This window comes from Pristis pectinata, chromosome 2, assembly GCF_009764475.1.
Source record: "Pristis pectinata isolate sPriPec2 chromosome 2, sPriPec2.1.pri, whole genome shotgun sequence".
Taxonomy (NCBI): domain Eukaryota; kingdom Metazoa; phylum Chordata; class Chondrichthyes; order Rhinopristiformes; family Pristidae; genus Pristis; species Pristis pectinata.
In genome coordinates, this window is record NC_067406.1 from 128,588,354 (window position 1) to 128,604,525 (window position 16,172).

The following is a 16,172-nucleotide window of genomic DNA, read 5'->3' on the forward strand; positions in this document are numbered from 1 at the left end:
GGCAATGACGTAAGTCCTACGTCATCAGGACTTTCCCGCGCGCGGGTTCTCCCCGTCGCTCGGAAAGACGAGGCCCGCCGCCATCTTGGGCCTCGTCGCTCCGACACCGCGCGACCCGACTGCCGAGCCGGTTCGCCCGACTAGACGGTGAGTCGCCACAACCCATGATTTCCTAGTCCAGTTACTTGTGCCTATTCCCACATTGAAGCTCAAATCTTTGGGGAACAAATATTGTAATGCAACCCTCTCTATCCCACTTTGTCCTAAAAATGGGACTCTTCACAATGCTGGGGAGAGAATACAAATCTGACTAATTCCTTGTACCAAAGGTTTTGTATGTTTGCAATGTAACAAGAATAAAAGACTGAGACAGGTCAATAAGTACCTTTTATTTAAGAATGGAGTAAAAGAAGTTAGATTATTGGGTAATAGCATCAATACAGTTTTTGTACAGATGTTACACAAACTGATATAATCATGAACTGTCACAATAAGGTAAATTTTTAAATGAACATTATTTACAAAAATAACCATCAACAAACAAGTTGTTCCTGTAAGGCTCATGTAAGTTAAAAATATTTTGGTTCAATAATAGCTCTATTGGCACCAGGTTTTATTTCTCAGGATCCCAGTGAGCTTCTTTACTAAACAGAATGTACACTTCAAAATTTTACTCAAAGTGCACCATCTGCTTATTGAGCCTGGTTAAACCCCCAAATACTTAAGGGGTTATAGAACCACAGTGAAGGGTCACAGTCAGGCATTTCAAAGTAGAAACTGATTACTCAATGAACAACTTGTGACTTTTTGTAAAAGAAAGAACTATTAACCAAATTCAATTCCTGGTAAAACATTCAACTGATTAGATGAAGAAACATATTAAACTATTCAGTCATGATTTATACCATTTGTTGGGAAACAATGTATGCATTTAGCTTTTAACTATGAATTATTCAAAACATTACTAATGGTATAGGATAATCTTCCTCAAAAAAAAATGCCAACACCATTCACAAAATAGTCTTTTGTTGATTTGGAATTTGCAGTACAGAAATGCATTAAAAGTACCATTTACTTGGCTGGGGGGGGGTGGTAGTAATGGTGGTGGGGGGGAAGATTTATATTTACTTCAAGTTTGTCATTTTGTGAGTTAGTCTCAACATTTCACATCGCCCTGAAACAAAGATGAGATTTGTGATTGATCATATCATACTGAATGCATCAATGTACAAGTGCTTGTACAATACCATTCCATTTCATTTTATTGCTAACCCTATTACTTATGACCACTTCTAGAACCAGAAGTGTATGACCAAACCACCAAGCAGACTGTTGGAGTAGTTAAGATATCTTTATTAGTCACATGTACATTGAGACAAACAGTGAAATGCATCTTTTGTGTAGTGTTCTGGGGGTAGCCCACAAATGTCACCACACTTCCGGTGCCAACATAGCATGCCCACAACTTCCTAACCCATTCTAGTTTATCTTCCATGCTTCCCCTCTTATCACACAGTAGGGTTTTCAAAAACTAGTTGTAAAAATTGCTGGTTAAGTAAGTCACACTCAAAGCAATGCTCCATCTGTAATGAAAAGTTAAAGCTGTCCTTTGATTTTTGGTTTTATATTTAGAAACTATACAGGATCAAATGGTTTAATGACCCATTCCTGTCTGTTTTTTCCAAACTTATTTCATTTTATCTTTTATGTGAACATTTTAAAAATGTTTAAAGTCAAAATTGTGATCTTTGGAAACCAACTTACCAACTCCTCATACTAGTTGACATGGTTATGCAATACTTAGTGTTGTCAAGAGGTAGCATCTTTTTGCACCACATTATACTATTTGGTCAGAAGCAAATAAGGCAAGGTTTCATGAACCCAGAAGTCTGATATGAAGTTTCTCTTTGTGATCGAAGGTGATTAAAATACCCACAATTAAGAATTCCACAAACTCAAGCTGGGAGTAAACTGACATTTTTTTTTAAAAAAAGACCATCAATTTAATAAGCCATCCATTATAAAAGGCCCAAACTTCTCAGCCATTAGAGAATTAAATTGCTATATCAAGAATAAACCAATTTCTTGTCAATGGATACCTATTCCTTTGTTGGTCATCACCATCACTTACAATATTTTACACTGCCTTATGCTACCAAAATAAACCTAACAAGTTTGAGCCAATGTTGCTGATACTGAGAGAATATTACAGTGAACCATAAAGGAATTTGAGAGTACTATAGCTTTCCATATATTGGTTAAAGGCTCAACAACAGGTATGCTATAAGATCATTATCCTACCCTGTGTTACACCATCACACAAGTAGTGCATGTGTTTGGGGGATTTTGCTAGGTGGAGTTATGGGGAGAAGCTAAAAGGAGGGAAGCGGACTATATCCCAGCTCATTTAAACTTATCTTTAAAAACAGAACTTAATCTTCGTATCCTGACAGTGATGGAATTAGATTTATGGTATTCAAGTTTTATATGTTCTATCTAAATAATTCTGAAAAATAAATTTGTGACTGCTGAGCATCTCACGTGATGCAATGCCACGGATTGACCATATTATTTTAGCTCTTTAACTAGAAATAAAGTATACCAGAGATTAAAAGAAATTGCAAATTTATGTATCCTTTAAAGAATCCAGTGATCTCTCAGTAGCACGCAAATACAGTTTCAGATCTAAATTACTGGAAGTGATGCAAAGCATGATCATTGAATGAAAACTGCATGGACAAGGTGAATTTATTTTTTTTAATGTGATTGTTGTCTTCCTTTGCATTTTAAAATCAGGTGATAATGCTTAAATTCAAACCTTTCATGCAAAGGCAAAACCTGAGCAAGCCTAAAATGTCATTTTACTGAGACCTCTTATTTACATTATTTTTTTCTACTAAGTATGGCTACAGATGTACACTTCAGTCGAGTAATCCATGGTACTACAGCATACACATCAAGTACATGATTCACCATTTAGCATTAAGCTTGTGTTTACTGACTCTTCTATGCATAATGATCAGGTTAAACAGACCTACTTTAAGGTTGCCTAATTGGTTAACAGTTTCAAGTACCTTGTGCAAAATCATCCACAACCATTTCCTATTTATTTAGCAAAAGTAGATCAGACTGAAAGAGTAGCTGGTATCTGCACAGCCATTTAAGATCAAATAAAGCATGTACCCTAGGTATTGCAGCCCAGAAAACAACTGGTAATTCTTTCTTTCTTCCTTCCTTTCATACGCAACCAGAATGGTTTGGTCCAGGTAACATTAAAATTGAACTGGGCAATGTGCATTTTATTGCCTTTTGCACAGCATTATATCAATGGATTGAGGTCCAGGTTTGTTACACAAATATGCTGCAGCGTACCTCTTAAAGAGACAAAATTCAGGGGTTTATCCAGCAAGAATAGATTGAAAAGCAAAACATAGGTTTATAGAGCACACAAGGCTGGCTCGAAGAAAAAATTGAAAGCAAATTTGAAAGCTTGCTTCACTGTGCCTCTCCAGTCATGTTCAATTTTAACCTGCCTTGCTGTTGCTGGTATTAACTTTGACATGCAGTTAAGACATCTGATGGCTTTCAGTTCAAAGACTGGCCATTTACTACCCAACTTGCCCTCCAAAATGGTACTGAATTCCACTACACTTCCTTGCACCAAGTTCAGCAGAACACTCTTGAACTCATTACTAGCTCTAAGTACAATGTCTTTAGTTGCATCATCTTCAGGTGCCTCATTTCCATTTGAATTATATGGCATGCCAACAGTTATTTCAAACTTATAACGACAAAATCTTTTAAGATGGCAAGTGTGCTTGGTGAGGAATTTGAGCCGACAAAGATCATCCTCTACCACTGACACATTTTTGGGATCACATTCAGGATAAGGTTCACCATACAAGCATCTCATCCAATCACTTAAGAAGTACGGAAGCATATTTATCGCAGACTCTGCACTGTTGTCAATCTCTACAACACGAACGTACTTGAACCTCCCAGTCCACGTGACTCTGTGTCCCTCAAGGTGGCCACAAAGCATCTGAACCCTGGCCATGTTAGTCTCTTTCCAGGCCCTGGGCCCACAAACAAAGCTGTACTGCTGCCAAGTCAAGGTGGAATTATACACCTTCATTCCCTCTGACCTGTATACATATACCCAGCAGAACATCATTATAGCGGTGAGCCAAACCAGGATGAGCTTGACGATTGAGCTCCTTGTCAAGGACTTCACTAGTCCCAATAAGGTGCTAGTTGATTTTGTCCACATGTGGAGGACAACTGGAATAATGCACAAAATAATGGTGACTATTATCTTGATCAATTCCATGGAAATAAACCATTTTATTACCTGGATCACAAACATTAATGCAATACCTATCAGGAGGATAGGCAGGGCAAAGAGAAACAGGAAATAGCCAACTGATGCCCGTATAAGACCTATTCCTGTGGATATCTTCAGAAGGGTTACTGCTAGTTCACACCACATAAAGCAGACAAGGTAAGGAATCAAGTAGCAGTAAGTACCTTTAAAGTTCCTCAGATGTGCCATTCTGAAGAACAAGTAGAACAAGAAACAGTACAAGAGACAGGGAAGGCCAATATTCAACACAAAGTTTTTACCAATCGAGATGGATGCAATATCTTCCCCAAGGACCCTCAGGTAATACCAGCTATCAGGAAGAGATCGAAAGAATCCCAACGCTGACCATGTAATTTCTGTAATGAGAGCCCATCGTGTGAATGGTTCTGCACACGTACTCAGGCTCATATAAGATGTTATCAAGAAGAAAATTGCAATGATTGACAGCTCTGAACAAGGAATCCAATTTTTGTCTGCTACAGGAAAGGAAAGAATCACAAAGAACACAGAGAGCATGAAGTGTATATGTGGTTCCAAGTGACTCCAACTAAAGTTCACCTCAGCCTGTTCTACATCTAGATCTGGCTCAAAACGGAGCAGCAAGTCAGTCATTGTCCTGAAACTGTCCCATGCTTTACTGTCCTGAAAGACTTTCAAAGTGCAGATCACCATGGAAATGAAGGAAAGGTAAAAGATAACTAGAGGGATGATGAATGCAAAAAAATCAATTGTCAAGTTGCTGATTATGAAAAAAAAGATGAGGGCATTTACATGGTGGAGTGGGATAATTGTCTGCAGCCAATGCATTCCAGCTTTAGAGGCTATTTCAATTAGATGTTCCTTTATTTCCATTAAGGCATGAAGTGGGTATTTCAGAATCTGCAGAAGATGACAGAAAATATATTCATTATATTAAACTTGAATACAATTGCAAACAAAAACTACTCATCGAGCTGTAATCCCAAGAGTTGATGAAAGCTGGTTATATTAATTGCAACAAGCCAATTTATTGCCACCATTTACAGATAAGGTAATACTATAGTGTAATTGGCCAACAAAATGAACAGGAACATATTAATACAAAGTAAAAAAAAAAGTCAATAGCAATGTTCACTTAAAGTCCCGCGAAATACACGTAATCTCCAAGGGCTCAGAATTTAGTTGGTGCTTCTATTATTAAAATCTTTCAAAAATTTTGTTATGTATGAACCATTCATTGCTACTTGTATTCAACTGAACCATTTATACTTGGTTGCTGTAGATTACAACAGGATAGTGATAGAATGCAGACCTGGGCTGAGAAGTGGCAGATGGAGTTCAACCCAGATAAGTGTGAAGTGGTACACTTTAGGAGATCGAATTTTAAGGCAGAATACAGGTTAATGGCAGGACTCTTAGCAGTGTGGAGGAACAGAGGGATCTTGGGGTTCACATCCACAGATTCCTCAAGTTTGCCGCGCAGGTCAATAGGGTTGTTAAGAAGGCATATGGTGAGTTGGCCTTCATTAGTCAGGGTATTGAGTTCAAGAGCCATGAGGTAATGTTGCAGCTCTATAGATCTCTGGTTAGACCACACTTGGAGTATTGTGTTCAGTTCCTCATTGTAGGAAGGATGTGGAAGCTTTAGAGAGGGTGCAGAGGAGATTCACCAGGATGTTGCCTGGATTGGAGAGCATGTCTTATGAGGATAGGTTGAGTGAGCTGGGGCTTTTCTCTTTGGAGAAAGGGAGGATGAGAGGTGACTTGATAGAGGTGTATAAGATGATATGAGACATAGATCAAGTAGACAGTCAGAGACTTTTTCCCAGGGTGACAATGGCTAACGTGAGGGGACAATTTTAAGGTGATTGGAGGAAGGTATAAGGGGGATGTCAGAGGTAAGGTTTTTTTTTACACAGAGAATGGTGGGTGCGTGGAACGCACTGCCTGCAGAGGTTGTGGGGGCAGATACATTAGGGACATTTAAGAGACTCTTAAATAGACACGTGAATGATAGAGAAATGGGGGGCTATGTAGGAGGGAAGGGTTAGATAGATCTTAGAGCAGGATAAAATGTTGGCACAACATTGTGGGCCGAAGGGCCTGTACTGCGCTGTAGTGTTCTATGTTCTAAATTTACCAAATAATTTAATGTGATCGCTTTCTGTAACAAAACTCAGGATAAAATTAAATGTCCAAATCTGATTTTTAATTCTTTCTGAAACTGCTGTTTGTCAAAATAGTCCTTAGAATAAACCAGACACATTCTTGATTTTACCTTCTGTCGCAAAGGCATGTCTTCAGGTGGTTTCCCTTCAATACTGTCGTCCTCTCCCTGGGTTAACAAGTTAGATGGGATAATGCCCTTGGCATATTTCTTCGTCATGTCAACAAAATCTTCTACCTTCATGTCCCTGTTATCTGAAATAACAGGATCAATTTTTGTTAATACACAGATCAGAAATGTGACCAAAATGCTGCATCATTGGAGAAGTAGCAGATTCTACAGCATTTATTTTCATGCTTGGAGTAAGGGCATCAGCAACGACCAACAGAACAAGCCAGCATTTTAGGTACTTTGCACTGACCACTTTCAGCTAAGTAAAAAGGGAACATTGCTTTTGGCTTAAGCAGGTTGTGTAATCTAATCAAATCTTAATTATCCTAGTCATAAGAGATTCTGCAGATGCTGGAATCTGAAGCAACACACGATGGCCTCAATATCGATCTCTCTAACTTCTGGTAACCCCTCCCCTCTACCCCCCCCATCTTTGTTTTCCCTCATTCCTGTGGCCCCCTTACTCCTTCTCTTTCCCCTGCCCTGCCCATCTATTCCTTTCCTTTATTCCATGGCCCACTGCCCTCTCCTACAGAATTCCTTCTTCTTCAGCCATTTGCCTCTTCCACTTATCACCTCTCAGCTTCTTACATCACTCCCTTTCATCCCCCCTCCCCCACCCACCTACCTTTCCCCTCTCTCCTGGGCTCACCTCTCACCTGCCAACCTGTGCTCCTCCCCCTCCCTTCTCATTCTGGCTTCTGCCCTCTTCCTTTCCAGTCCTGAAGGGTCGCGACCCAAAATGTCACGTGTTTATTTCCCTCCATAGATGCTGCCGAACCTGCTGAGTTCCTCCGGCATTTTGTGTGTTAATTCTCCCAGTGCACAGTATCCATTTCTAATGACCCAGCATCTGTCATTTTTATGCCAAGTTACAATTCTAGCTTTGCCACATGAAAATCAGAGCTTGAAAGCTTTGTCACAAGGGTAGAGTCTCTCCCATCAACATTAACAGAATTAATACTTGGATGCATTTTTAATCGAATGGATGAATTGTTTCATCTTGAGTGTACTCTTTACTTGGAGTACTGGATAGGTGGGATCAGAATTGTCATCATATTGATTGGGTTTGTATCTACCTTATAACCCAGGCAAAAAATTAAACATCCAGGCCTAAGGTTGTACCTTTGAGTTAACAGTGCCCTGACATATTAACTATCTAATCTTCTAAATAGGTACAGGTACATCACATCAGGCACCTCAGCTGTGTTAGTGTGTTACAATGGCATCACAGAGCACAGACACGACAAAGCAATTGCAGCAACACAAGTTTCATTCTAAACTGTAACAATGATATTAGGATGTTTGCAAGGAAGGTTAATTTCCCACTGTTGCTTGAAACAGTTCTGTTTGAGAGCTGCTGAATGTCGGTACTTTTACTAAGAGGCGAGTAGGCAGGTGCTACATTTTCCATGGGATTTTCAATGTTTCCACCTTTGAGGGTTTCCCTTGAAACTTAAAGTTTTCTTTAGTTCCAATGATTTTTCATGCAAACATCTGAAGTTATGTTTGGATGCAGTGAACGACCTAGAAAAAAATATCTGCTATACATAATGGATCCTGATTTCAAGCTTCATTTTTTGTTGTTTATAAGGTTCTTTTTTTAACTTGTTTTAAGTTTTTAAAATCGAGAATAGTGGGGGCTGGACTGCGCAGGTGTGTGATGTCAGCAGGTAAGGCACGGGCAGTTTAAAAAGCAAACTGCCATATCCAGCGGGCAGCGTCGGAGCGGACAGTGGAGTGAGAGGGAGCAGAGTGGTTGGGCTTTGGCTTAAGGGGCTTAGGCGTAAAGGGGCAAGGCAGGTGAGTATCTGGTAGGTAGGTAGGTAAAGGTAAGGTTTACCTGCTATCCGTTATAAATTTTTTAAGTAGAAAAACTGGTGGGGGGGGGAGAAAAGAATTAGTTCAGATGGATGACATGGTGGTGTGCTGCAGCTGCTTGATGTGGGAGCTAGTGGACCTTGCTGCGGTCCACGATGGCCATATCTGCAGTAAGTGCTTGAGGCTGGAGGAACTTCGGCTCACAATCGATGAGCTGGAGTTGCAGCTTCAAACATTGTGCAGCATCGGGGGGGAAAGAGTTTTGTAGATACTGTACGTAAGGAGACGGTCACCCCCCTTAGAGCAGGTAATTCTGGAGTCCAGGAAGTAGATAGAAGGGTGACTGTCAGGGGAGGGAAAAGGAAAAAGAAAACAAACAGGCAGATAGAGCAGAGGACCCCGGAGGCTGTTCCCCTCAGTAACAGGTTTTCCGCTTTGGAGGCTGTCGAGGGAGATGACCTGCCGGGGCCTAGCAGCAGTAGCCAGGTCTATGGCGCTGGGACCGGTCCTGCTGCTCAGAAGGGAAGGGAGGAGAAGAGGAAGGCAGTAGTGATAGGGGACTCGATAGTCAGGGAAACAGATAGGAGGTTCTGTGGCAGTGAGCATGAATCCTGGATGGTATGTTGCCTCGCAGGTGCCAGGGTCCGGGATGTCACTGATCGGGTCCACAGGATTCTAGCGCAGGAGGGAGAACAGTCACAAGTCGTGGTTCATGTTGGTACCAACGACATAGGTAGGAAGAGGGATGAGGTCCTGAAAAGTGAGTTTAGCAAGCTAGGCAGAAGGCTGAAGAACAGGACCTCGAGGGTAGCAATCTCAGGATTGCTGCCAGTGCCACGTGATAGTGAAGGTAGGAATAGGAGGAGATGGCAAATAAATGCGTGGCTGAGAAGTTGGTGCAGGAGGGAGGGTTTTTAAATTTTTGGATCATTGCGATCTCTTCTGGGAAAGGTGGGACCTGTACAGAGGACGGGTTACACCCGAACCTGAGGGGGGCCATTATCCTTGCGGCCAGGTTTGCTAGGGTGGTTCAGGAGGGTTTAAGCTAGATTGCGAGGGGGAAGGGAACCGGAGGAGTAGGTCAGAGGAAGAAGGGGATGGGGAAAAATCAGATCTGACAGGCAGAGAGGCTTTGAGGAAGGAGGAGCAGAGTACAGGTTATAAAAGTAGTAAGGTGGATGGGCTAAAGTGCATTTACTTAAATGCAAGAAGCATCAGGAATAAGGGAGATGAACTGAGAGCTTGGATAAGTACATGGGACTATGATATTGTGGCTATTACAGAGACATGGCTGACATCAGGGCAGGAATGGATATTGAATATTCCTGGTTTTCAGTGTTTTAAAAGGGATAGGGAGGGGGGGAGAAGAGGAGGGGTGGCGGTACTGGTCAGGGACACTGTTACAGCTGCAGAAAGGGTAGATAATGTAGAAGGATCCTCTCTAGAGTCAATATGGGTGGAAGTTAGGAACAAGAAAGGGGCAGTTACCCTCCTGGGAGTATTCTATAGGCCCCCCGGTAGCAGTAGGGATACTGAGGAGCAGATTGGGAGGCAGTTTTTGGAAAGATGCGGAAATAACAGGGTTATTATAATGGGAGACTTCAACTTTCCAGATATTGATTTGCACCTACTTAGTGCCAAGGGTTTAGACGGGGTGCAGTTTGTTAAGTGTGTCCAGGGTGGATTCCTAACACAGGAATCCTGTAAAGTGAGAACTTGGGAGTGTAAATTGGGATGACATTTTTGAAGGGAAATGTACTATGGAGATGTGGTCGATGTTCAGGGATCTTTTGCAGGATGTTAGGGATAAATTTGTCCCGGTGAGGCAGAGAAGGAATGGTAGGGTGAAGGAACCGTGGGTGACGAGAGAGGTGGGACAACTAGTTAGGAAGAAGGCAGCAGCATACATAAGGTGTAAGCAGCAAGGATCGGACAGAGCTCGTGAGGAATATAGAGTAGCAAGGAAGGAACTTAGGAAAGGGCTGAGGAAAGTGAGAAGGGGACATGAAAAGGCTTTGGCGAGTAGGGTTAAGGAGAATCCCAAGGCTTTTTTCTCGTACATAAAGAACAGAAGGATGGCTAGGGTAAAGGTAGGTCCGATTAAAGACAAAGGTGGGAGGATGTGCCTGGAAGCTGTGGAAGTGGGTGAGGTTCTCAATGAATACTTCTCTTCAGTATTCACCAAGGAGAGGGGTCTTGATGATGCTGAGGATAGTGTTGGTGAGGGTAATGTTCTAGAGTATGTAGATATTAAGAGAGAGGATGTGTTGGAGTTGTTAGAAAGTATTAGGACAGATAAGTTCCTGGGGCCTGACAGAATAATCCCCAGGCTGCTTCCTGAGGCAAGGGAGGAGATTGCTGAACCGTTGGTTAGGATCTTTGAGTCCTCGTTGTCCACAGGGATGGCACCAGAGGATTGGAGGGTGGCGAATGTTGTCCCCTTATTCAAAAAAGGTAGTAGGGATAGTCCAGGGAATTACAGGCCGGTGAGCCTTACGTCTGTGGTGGGTAAGCTGTTAGAAAGGATTCTAAGAGATAGGATCTATGAGCACTTAGAGAATCATGGACTGATTAGGGACAGCCAGAATGGCTTTGTGAGGGGAAGATCTTGCCTCACAAGCCTGATAGGGTTCTTTGAGGAAGTGACCAGGAAGGTTGATGAGGGTAGTGCAGTGGATGTGGTCTACGTGAATTTTAGTAAGGCGTTTGACAAGGTTCCACATGGTAGGCTTCTGCAGAAGGTCAGAGGCCAAGGGATCCAGGGAGGCTTGGCCGTGTGGATTCCGAATTGGCTTGCCTGTAGAAAGCAGAAGGTTGTGGTGGAGGCAGTGCATTTGGATTGGAGGGCTGTGACTAGTGGTGTCCCACAGGGATCAGTTCTGGGACCTCTACTTTTTGTGATATTTATTAACGACTTAGATGAAGGGGTGGAAGGCTGGGTTAGCAAGTTTGCAGATGACACAAAGATCGGTGGTGTTGTGGATAGTGTGGAGGGCTGTCGAAGCTTGCAGAGGGATATTGATAGGATGCAGAGCTGGGCTGACAACTGGCAGATAGAGTTCAATTCAGAGAAGTGTGAGGTAGTACACTTTGGAAGGACAAACTCCAAGGCAGAATGCAATGGCAGGATTCTGGGCAGTGTGGAGGAGCAGAGGGATCTGGGGGTTCATATCCACAGATCACTGAAAGTTGCCTCACAGGTAGATAGGGTAGTTAAGAAAGCTTATGGGATGTTAGCTTTCATAAATTGGGGGATCAAGTTTAAGAGCTGTGAAGTGATGATGCAGCTTTACAAAACTCTGGTTAGGCCACACTTAGAGTACTGTGTCCAGTTCTGGTCGCCTCATTATAGGAAGGATGTGGAGGCGTTGGAAAGGGTGCAGAGGAGATTTACCAGAATGTTGCCTGGATTAGAGAGTATGGATTATGAGGAGAGACTAAAGGAGCTAGGGCTGTTCTCATTGGAGAGGAGGAGGATGAGAGGAGACATGATAGAGGTATACAGGATATCGAGAGGAATAGATGGAGTGGACAGGCAGCGCCTCTTTCCCAGGGCACCAATGCTCAAAATAAGAGGGCATGGCTTTAAGGTAATGGGTGGGAAGTTCAAGGGAGATGTCAGGGGGAGGTTTTTCACCCAGAGAGTGGTTGGTGCATGGAATGCGCTGCCTGGGGTGGTGGTGGAGGCTGATACATTGGACAAGTTCAAGAGATTGTTAGGTAGGCATATGGAGGAATTTAAGATAGAGGGATATGTGGGAGGAAGGGGTTAGATAGTCTTAGGAGTGGTTTGAAGGGCGGCACAACATGGTGGGCCGAAGGGCCTGTATTGTGCTGTATTGTTCTATGGTTTTATATCATTTCGTAAACCATGGAAAATTCTGATGACAATTTGGTTTTACTATCCATGGGTATTTCACAACATGACACTGCAATCTTCAACCAATGTGGAAAATAGGGTTAATAATGAAATTGATTTTAAAAAATTGCATTACACTGAATATTAAATTTAAACCATATTTTAAGACTACTAAGACTGAAATAGCTAGTAAGTTTTGCCCTTACTTTGAACGCTGACCAGTCGTTCAAGCACTCGTCTTTCTTTTTGCAGCACTTTTGGAACAGGGCCTGGTTCAACCTTGGTCTCTGCATTATTACAAAGCCAACAAAGTTAATTTATCAGAAAACATGGTCCTTGTAAATCTGAAAATCTGTCATCTCTTCTAGGTTGGACTTCAGAGCACATCTGAAATGGTCCAGCCGTTATTATTCTCTTTTATCCTACCTTCAGCATTGATCTGGCTGACATTTTCCAGGAGTTCAGAAACAGCAACCTGTTTCTTTCGCTTTGGATTAAGCTTCCAGTACATAACTAAAGTAGCCTTCCGCACAACCCGCTCAAACTCACTTTCACTTGTGAGCTGTTTCACCTCTTGCTCATTTTCGGAAGTGATGCCTTTAGGGGGGAGAAAAGTATTTAATCAATGGAAACCAACCATCTCGTCGTATGCAACATTACAACATCCTGTAACAAGAATCTTTTCAAGATGAAGATTTTCAGTCTTTGGCAGTCTATTTACTAATCAATTTCAGATAAGCATCAGCTCATTTTAAGTCAGTTTTATCAATTATTCCTATCCTCTCTTTCAGGGATGCAACTAGTATTGGATTAGGATAAAAAAAAAGGGAATGAGTATTACAGGGTTGCAAGACAGAGAGAATTCAGTAGTAGAAGATGCAGACAACGTACATGATCGATTTTTTAGTCTGATCAGAAACATTCATTCTATTGCCTTGAAGCCAAGTTCATAGAATATTAATGGACAAGTCTTTATTTGAAAGACAAGTAAAAATTCTGCATTGTTACAAATGGAAAACAAATTTGAAATTTGTCCTTAAACATTGGTCAAAAGTGTGTATTTGTAGACAAGCTAGTCATGAAAGTAGCAATTACCTGATCCTAGCCAAGTCAACCCAGGTAGATTACCGAGAAAAGGTGTCAGCCAAGGTAGTTTCCTCTTGCATTTCCAGTTCCCTGTCCTTTGGCCATACATATCACTACCCACCTTAAAAGTTATACTTTCTCCAACTTTATACTTAGAAGAGAAAATATTTGTTTTCTATAGTATTTTGAGCTTTTATATTTCAGATATTTTATTGAAGTTCCCACTTTAACCCTCTTCTTTCTAAAGACAGAAGTTCAGCTGATTTGGTCTTTACTCTTGGTATATTCTCATTATGTAATTCTACATTATGAGAATAAGCACAGAAACAAGTTACTCAGCCCAGCTGATCAGTTGCTGGTACTTATTCTCTACTCAAGTTTCTTCCCACTCTTCATCTAACTGCATCAACATTTTTTCCCCCCATTAATATCTATTAATTTCTTCCTTGTTATAAATTGGCCTCCCTTCAAGTGTTTTTTAAATTCTCCTCAACCACTACTTCTGCTAAAGTGTTCCACATCCTAATCACTCTCTGCATAAAGGAGTTTCTTTATTCTGTTATTGGATTTATTGCCTTACATTCATAGCTCCCAATTTTAGTGGAAAAATTTCAACTTTTAATAATCTCTCAGTTTTAAAGATCTATCAGGTGAAAATGAGAATCAGTCTGTTTAAACTTTCATGATATGCAAATCTTCAATAATTTGGGATTAACTATAATTAAAGATACTTCCAAACACTGAAAAAACATGATTCTGCAAAGTTGGGTGACAAGTATAAGATGGCATAGAACATAAAAAAAACTGAAGAATGATTAAAAGATTAATAGGGAAAATTAGAATATGAGACAGCCTTAAATGTAAAAATATGTTTCTACAGATAATTGAACAAAGTGACCATTGGCCCTGCAGAAAACAGAATCTGGGGAATTAATGTAAAATAAGATCATAGTAGATGTATGCATTGGTCTTCAATATAGAGTATAAAAGTAGCCAATAATTGAATGTTGTAGGCATGCTTATTTGGGTAGGCTGTATTGAGTGCAAAGGAAGAGATCTTAGTAATATCTGCGTTTTGTGGTATCTGCTTTTTTGGTATCCACAGGAAGTTTGAACCCTTCTTGATTGTGGATAACAAAAGTCTTAATGTACAGACCAGTTTTCAGACTCAAATGTTTTCATTGAGAAAATGTTAGAAGTTAACGACATTTTAGCAGGGTACTTTGAAAAGTTTAAGGCAAGTCAACAAGATTTTGTGAAAGGAAAGTCACGTATAGCAAATTTATTGGAGTTCTTTGAAGTAACAATGCTGTGGATTAAGGGGAACTGAAGGATGTACCAAGATTTCCAGAGGCTATATGTGAGGTTATTGTGGGAAATAAAACCCCAAGTGTTAGTAGTAAATTGGAATGGATGGAATATTGGTTGGTTAACTGAAACAAAAACATTGGGCATAAATGGATTTTAGCTGGTAAGATGTCACGAGTGGTGAGCCACAGAGATTTGTGCCCTGGTGTGTGATTTGCTTAAGACTGGTATGGAGATTCAGCACATAGTTAGGAAAGCTAACAAAAAGTTATTTCTTATTGCTGTGGGAAATGAAAACAAATGTAAGGAGCTAATGCTTTAGTTATATGAGCACAGTATTGGTCTTATTTAAAGGTGGTTTTGTTTGTAGTTCGGAAAAGGTACACTGGACTAATACCTGGATTATCTAATGATGAAATGTTGGACAGGTTAGGTTTACATCTCATGAAGAGTGAAAGGAGAGTTATTTAAAAATCACATAAGATACTGAAGGGTAGAAGACATTTGTGGGTGAATACAGAACCAGGAAATTACTGACTAAAAGTAAGGGATTGCCCACTGAAGGGATGAGGCTTTTTTCCCTCTCTTAGATGGTTGCAAGTTTTTGGAACTCCCTTCCTTCATCAAAATCTTTGAATATTTCTTTTAAGGCAGTGCAGATAGATTCTTGATAGAGGCTGAAAAGTTACAAGGGGTTGACACAAATACAGGGTTGTGGTTCCAATTAGATCGGCAATGATCTTGCTAAATGGCAGAGCAGGCTAGAGGGGCCATGTGGCATACTCTCGTGTTTGTCTCTTTATAATAAATTGACCAGATTTTATTTAATTTTGTCACTCTGGTTGTTTTTCAGTAGATGTATTTAGCTTTGTCCAGAACTGAATGAGTATTTAAATTGTACTCTGTACAGGCAGTGTTTTACTATGAGTAGGTTACTTACTGTGATTATGTAATGAATCTTTCCCTCTTTAATATTACTTGTTTTATCATGGATTTGGCATAGAAACACTTGCAATCTGATGAGCTAGTAACTTTCAGTTAAGAAAACTTACCTTTCCTTTCTGCGAGACAACTTCTCAGGAGTTTTACTGCTTCTTTTTTGCCCTGTTTGGCAGCTTGGATCAACCACTCCACTGCTGTACAGTTATTCAATTCTTCATCCTCTTCATCAGCTAGCTTCAGATAATATTTACCAACCTAGGTGTAACAGGGAAAGCAGTCTGTAATGTTTGCTGAAAATCTGTCAATCATGATTAAGAAATGCACAAACTTCTGTAGATAAGATCGAGTGGCTTTTAAACAAAAAGCTCAATTCTTAGCTCTCTAAATGGAAGCAGCATGCCACATTAAGATCGCAAGGTATGTTGTATTCAAATATGTTGTTTAATATTAATCTGGTGTTGGCAATTTTATTACTT

At 40.7% G+C, this 16,172-nt stretch overlaps 1 protein-coding gene across 1 annotated transcript in view; it reads right to left on the minus strand.

Moving 5' to 3' along the window:
- Positions 1-374: 374 nt before the first annotated feature.
- The window catches only part of LOC127583289 (wolframin-like), a 31,583-nt gene continuing 15,785 nt past the window's right edge, over positions 375-16,172 (minus strand). The window contains exons 3-7 of the mRNA XM_052039115.1: positions 15,807-15,951; positions 12,787-12,957; positions 12,567-12,647; positions 6,621-6,763; positions 375-5,242 (exon numbers count right to left, since the gene is read on the minus strand). Coding sequence (XP_051895075.1) covers positions 3,437-5,242; positions 6,621-6,763; positions 12,567-12,647; positions 12,787-12,957; positions 15,807-15,951 — 2,346 coding nt within the window. The 3' untranslated portion in view covers positions 375-3,436. The remainder of the gene's footprint in view (positions 5,243-6,620; positions 6,764-12,566; positions 12,648-12,786; positions 12,958-15,806; positions 15,952-16,172) is intronic.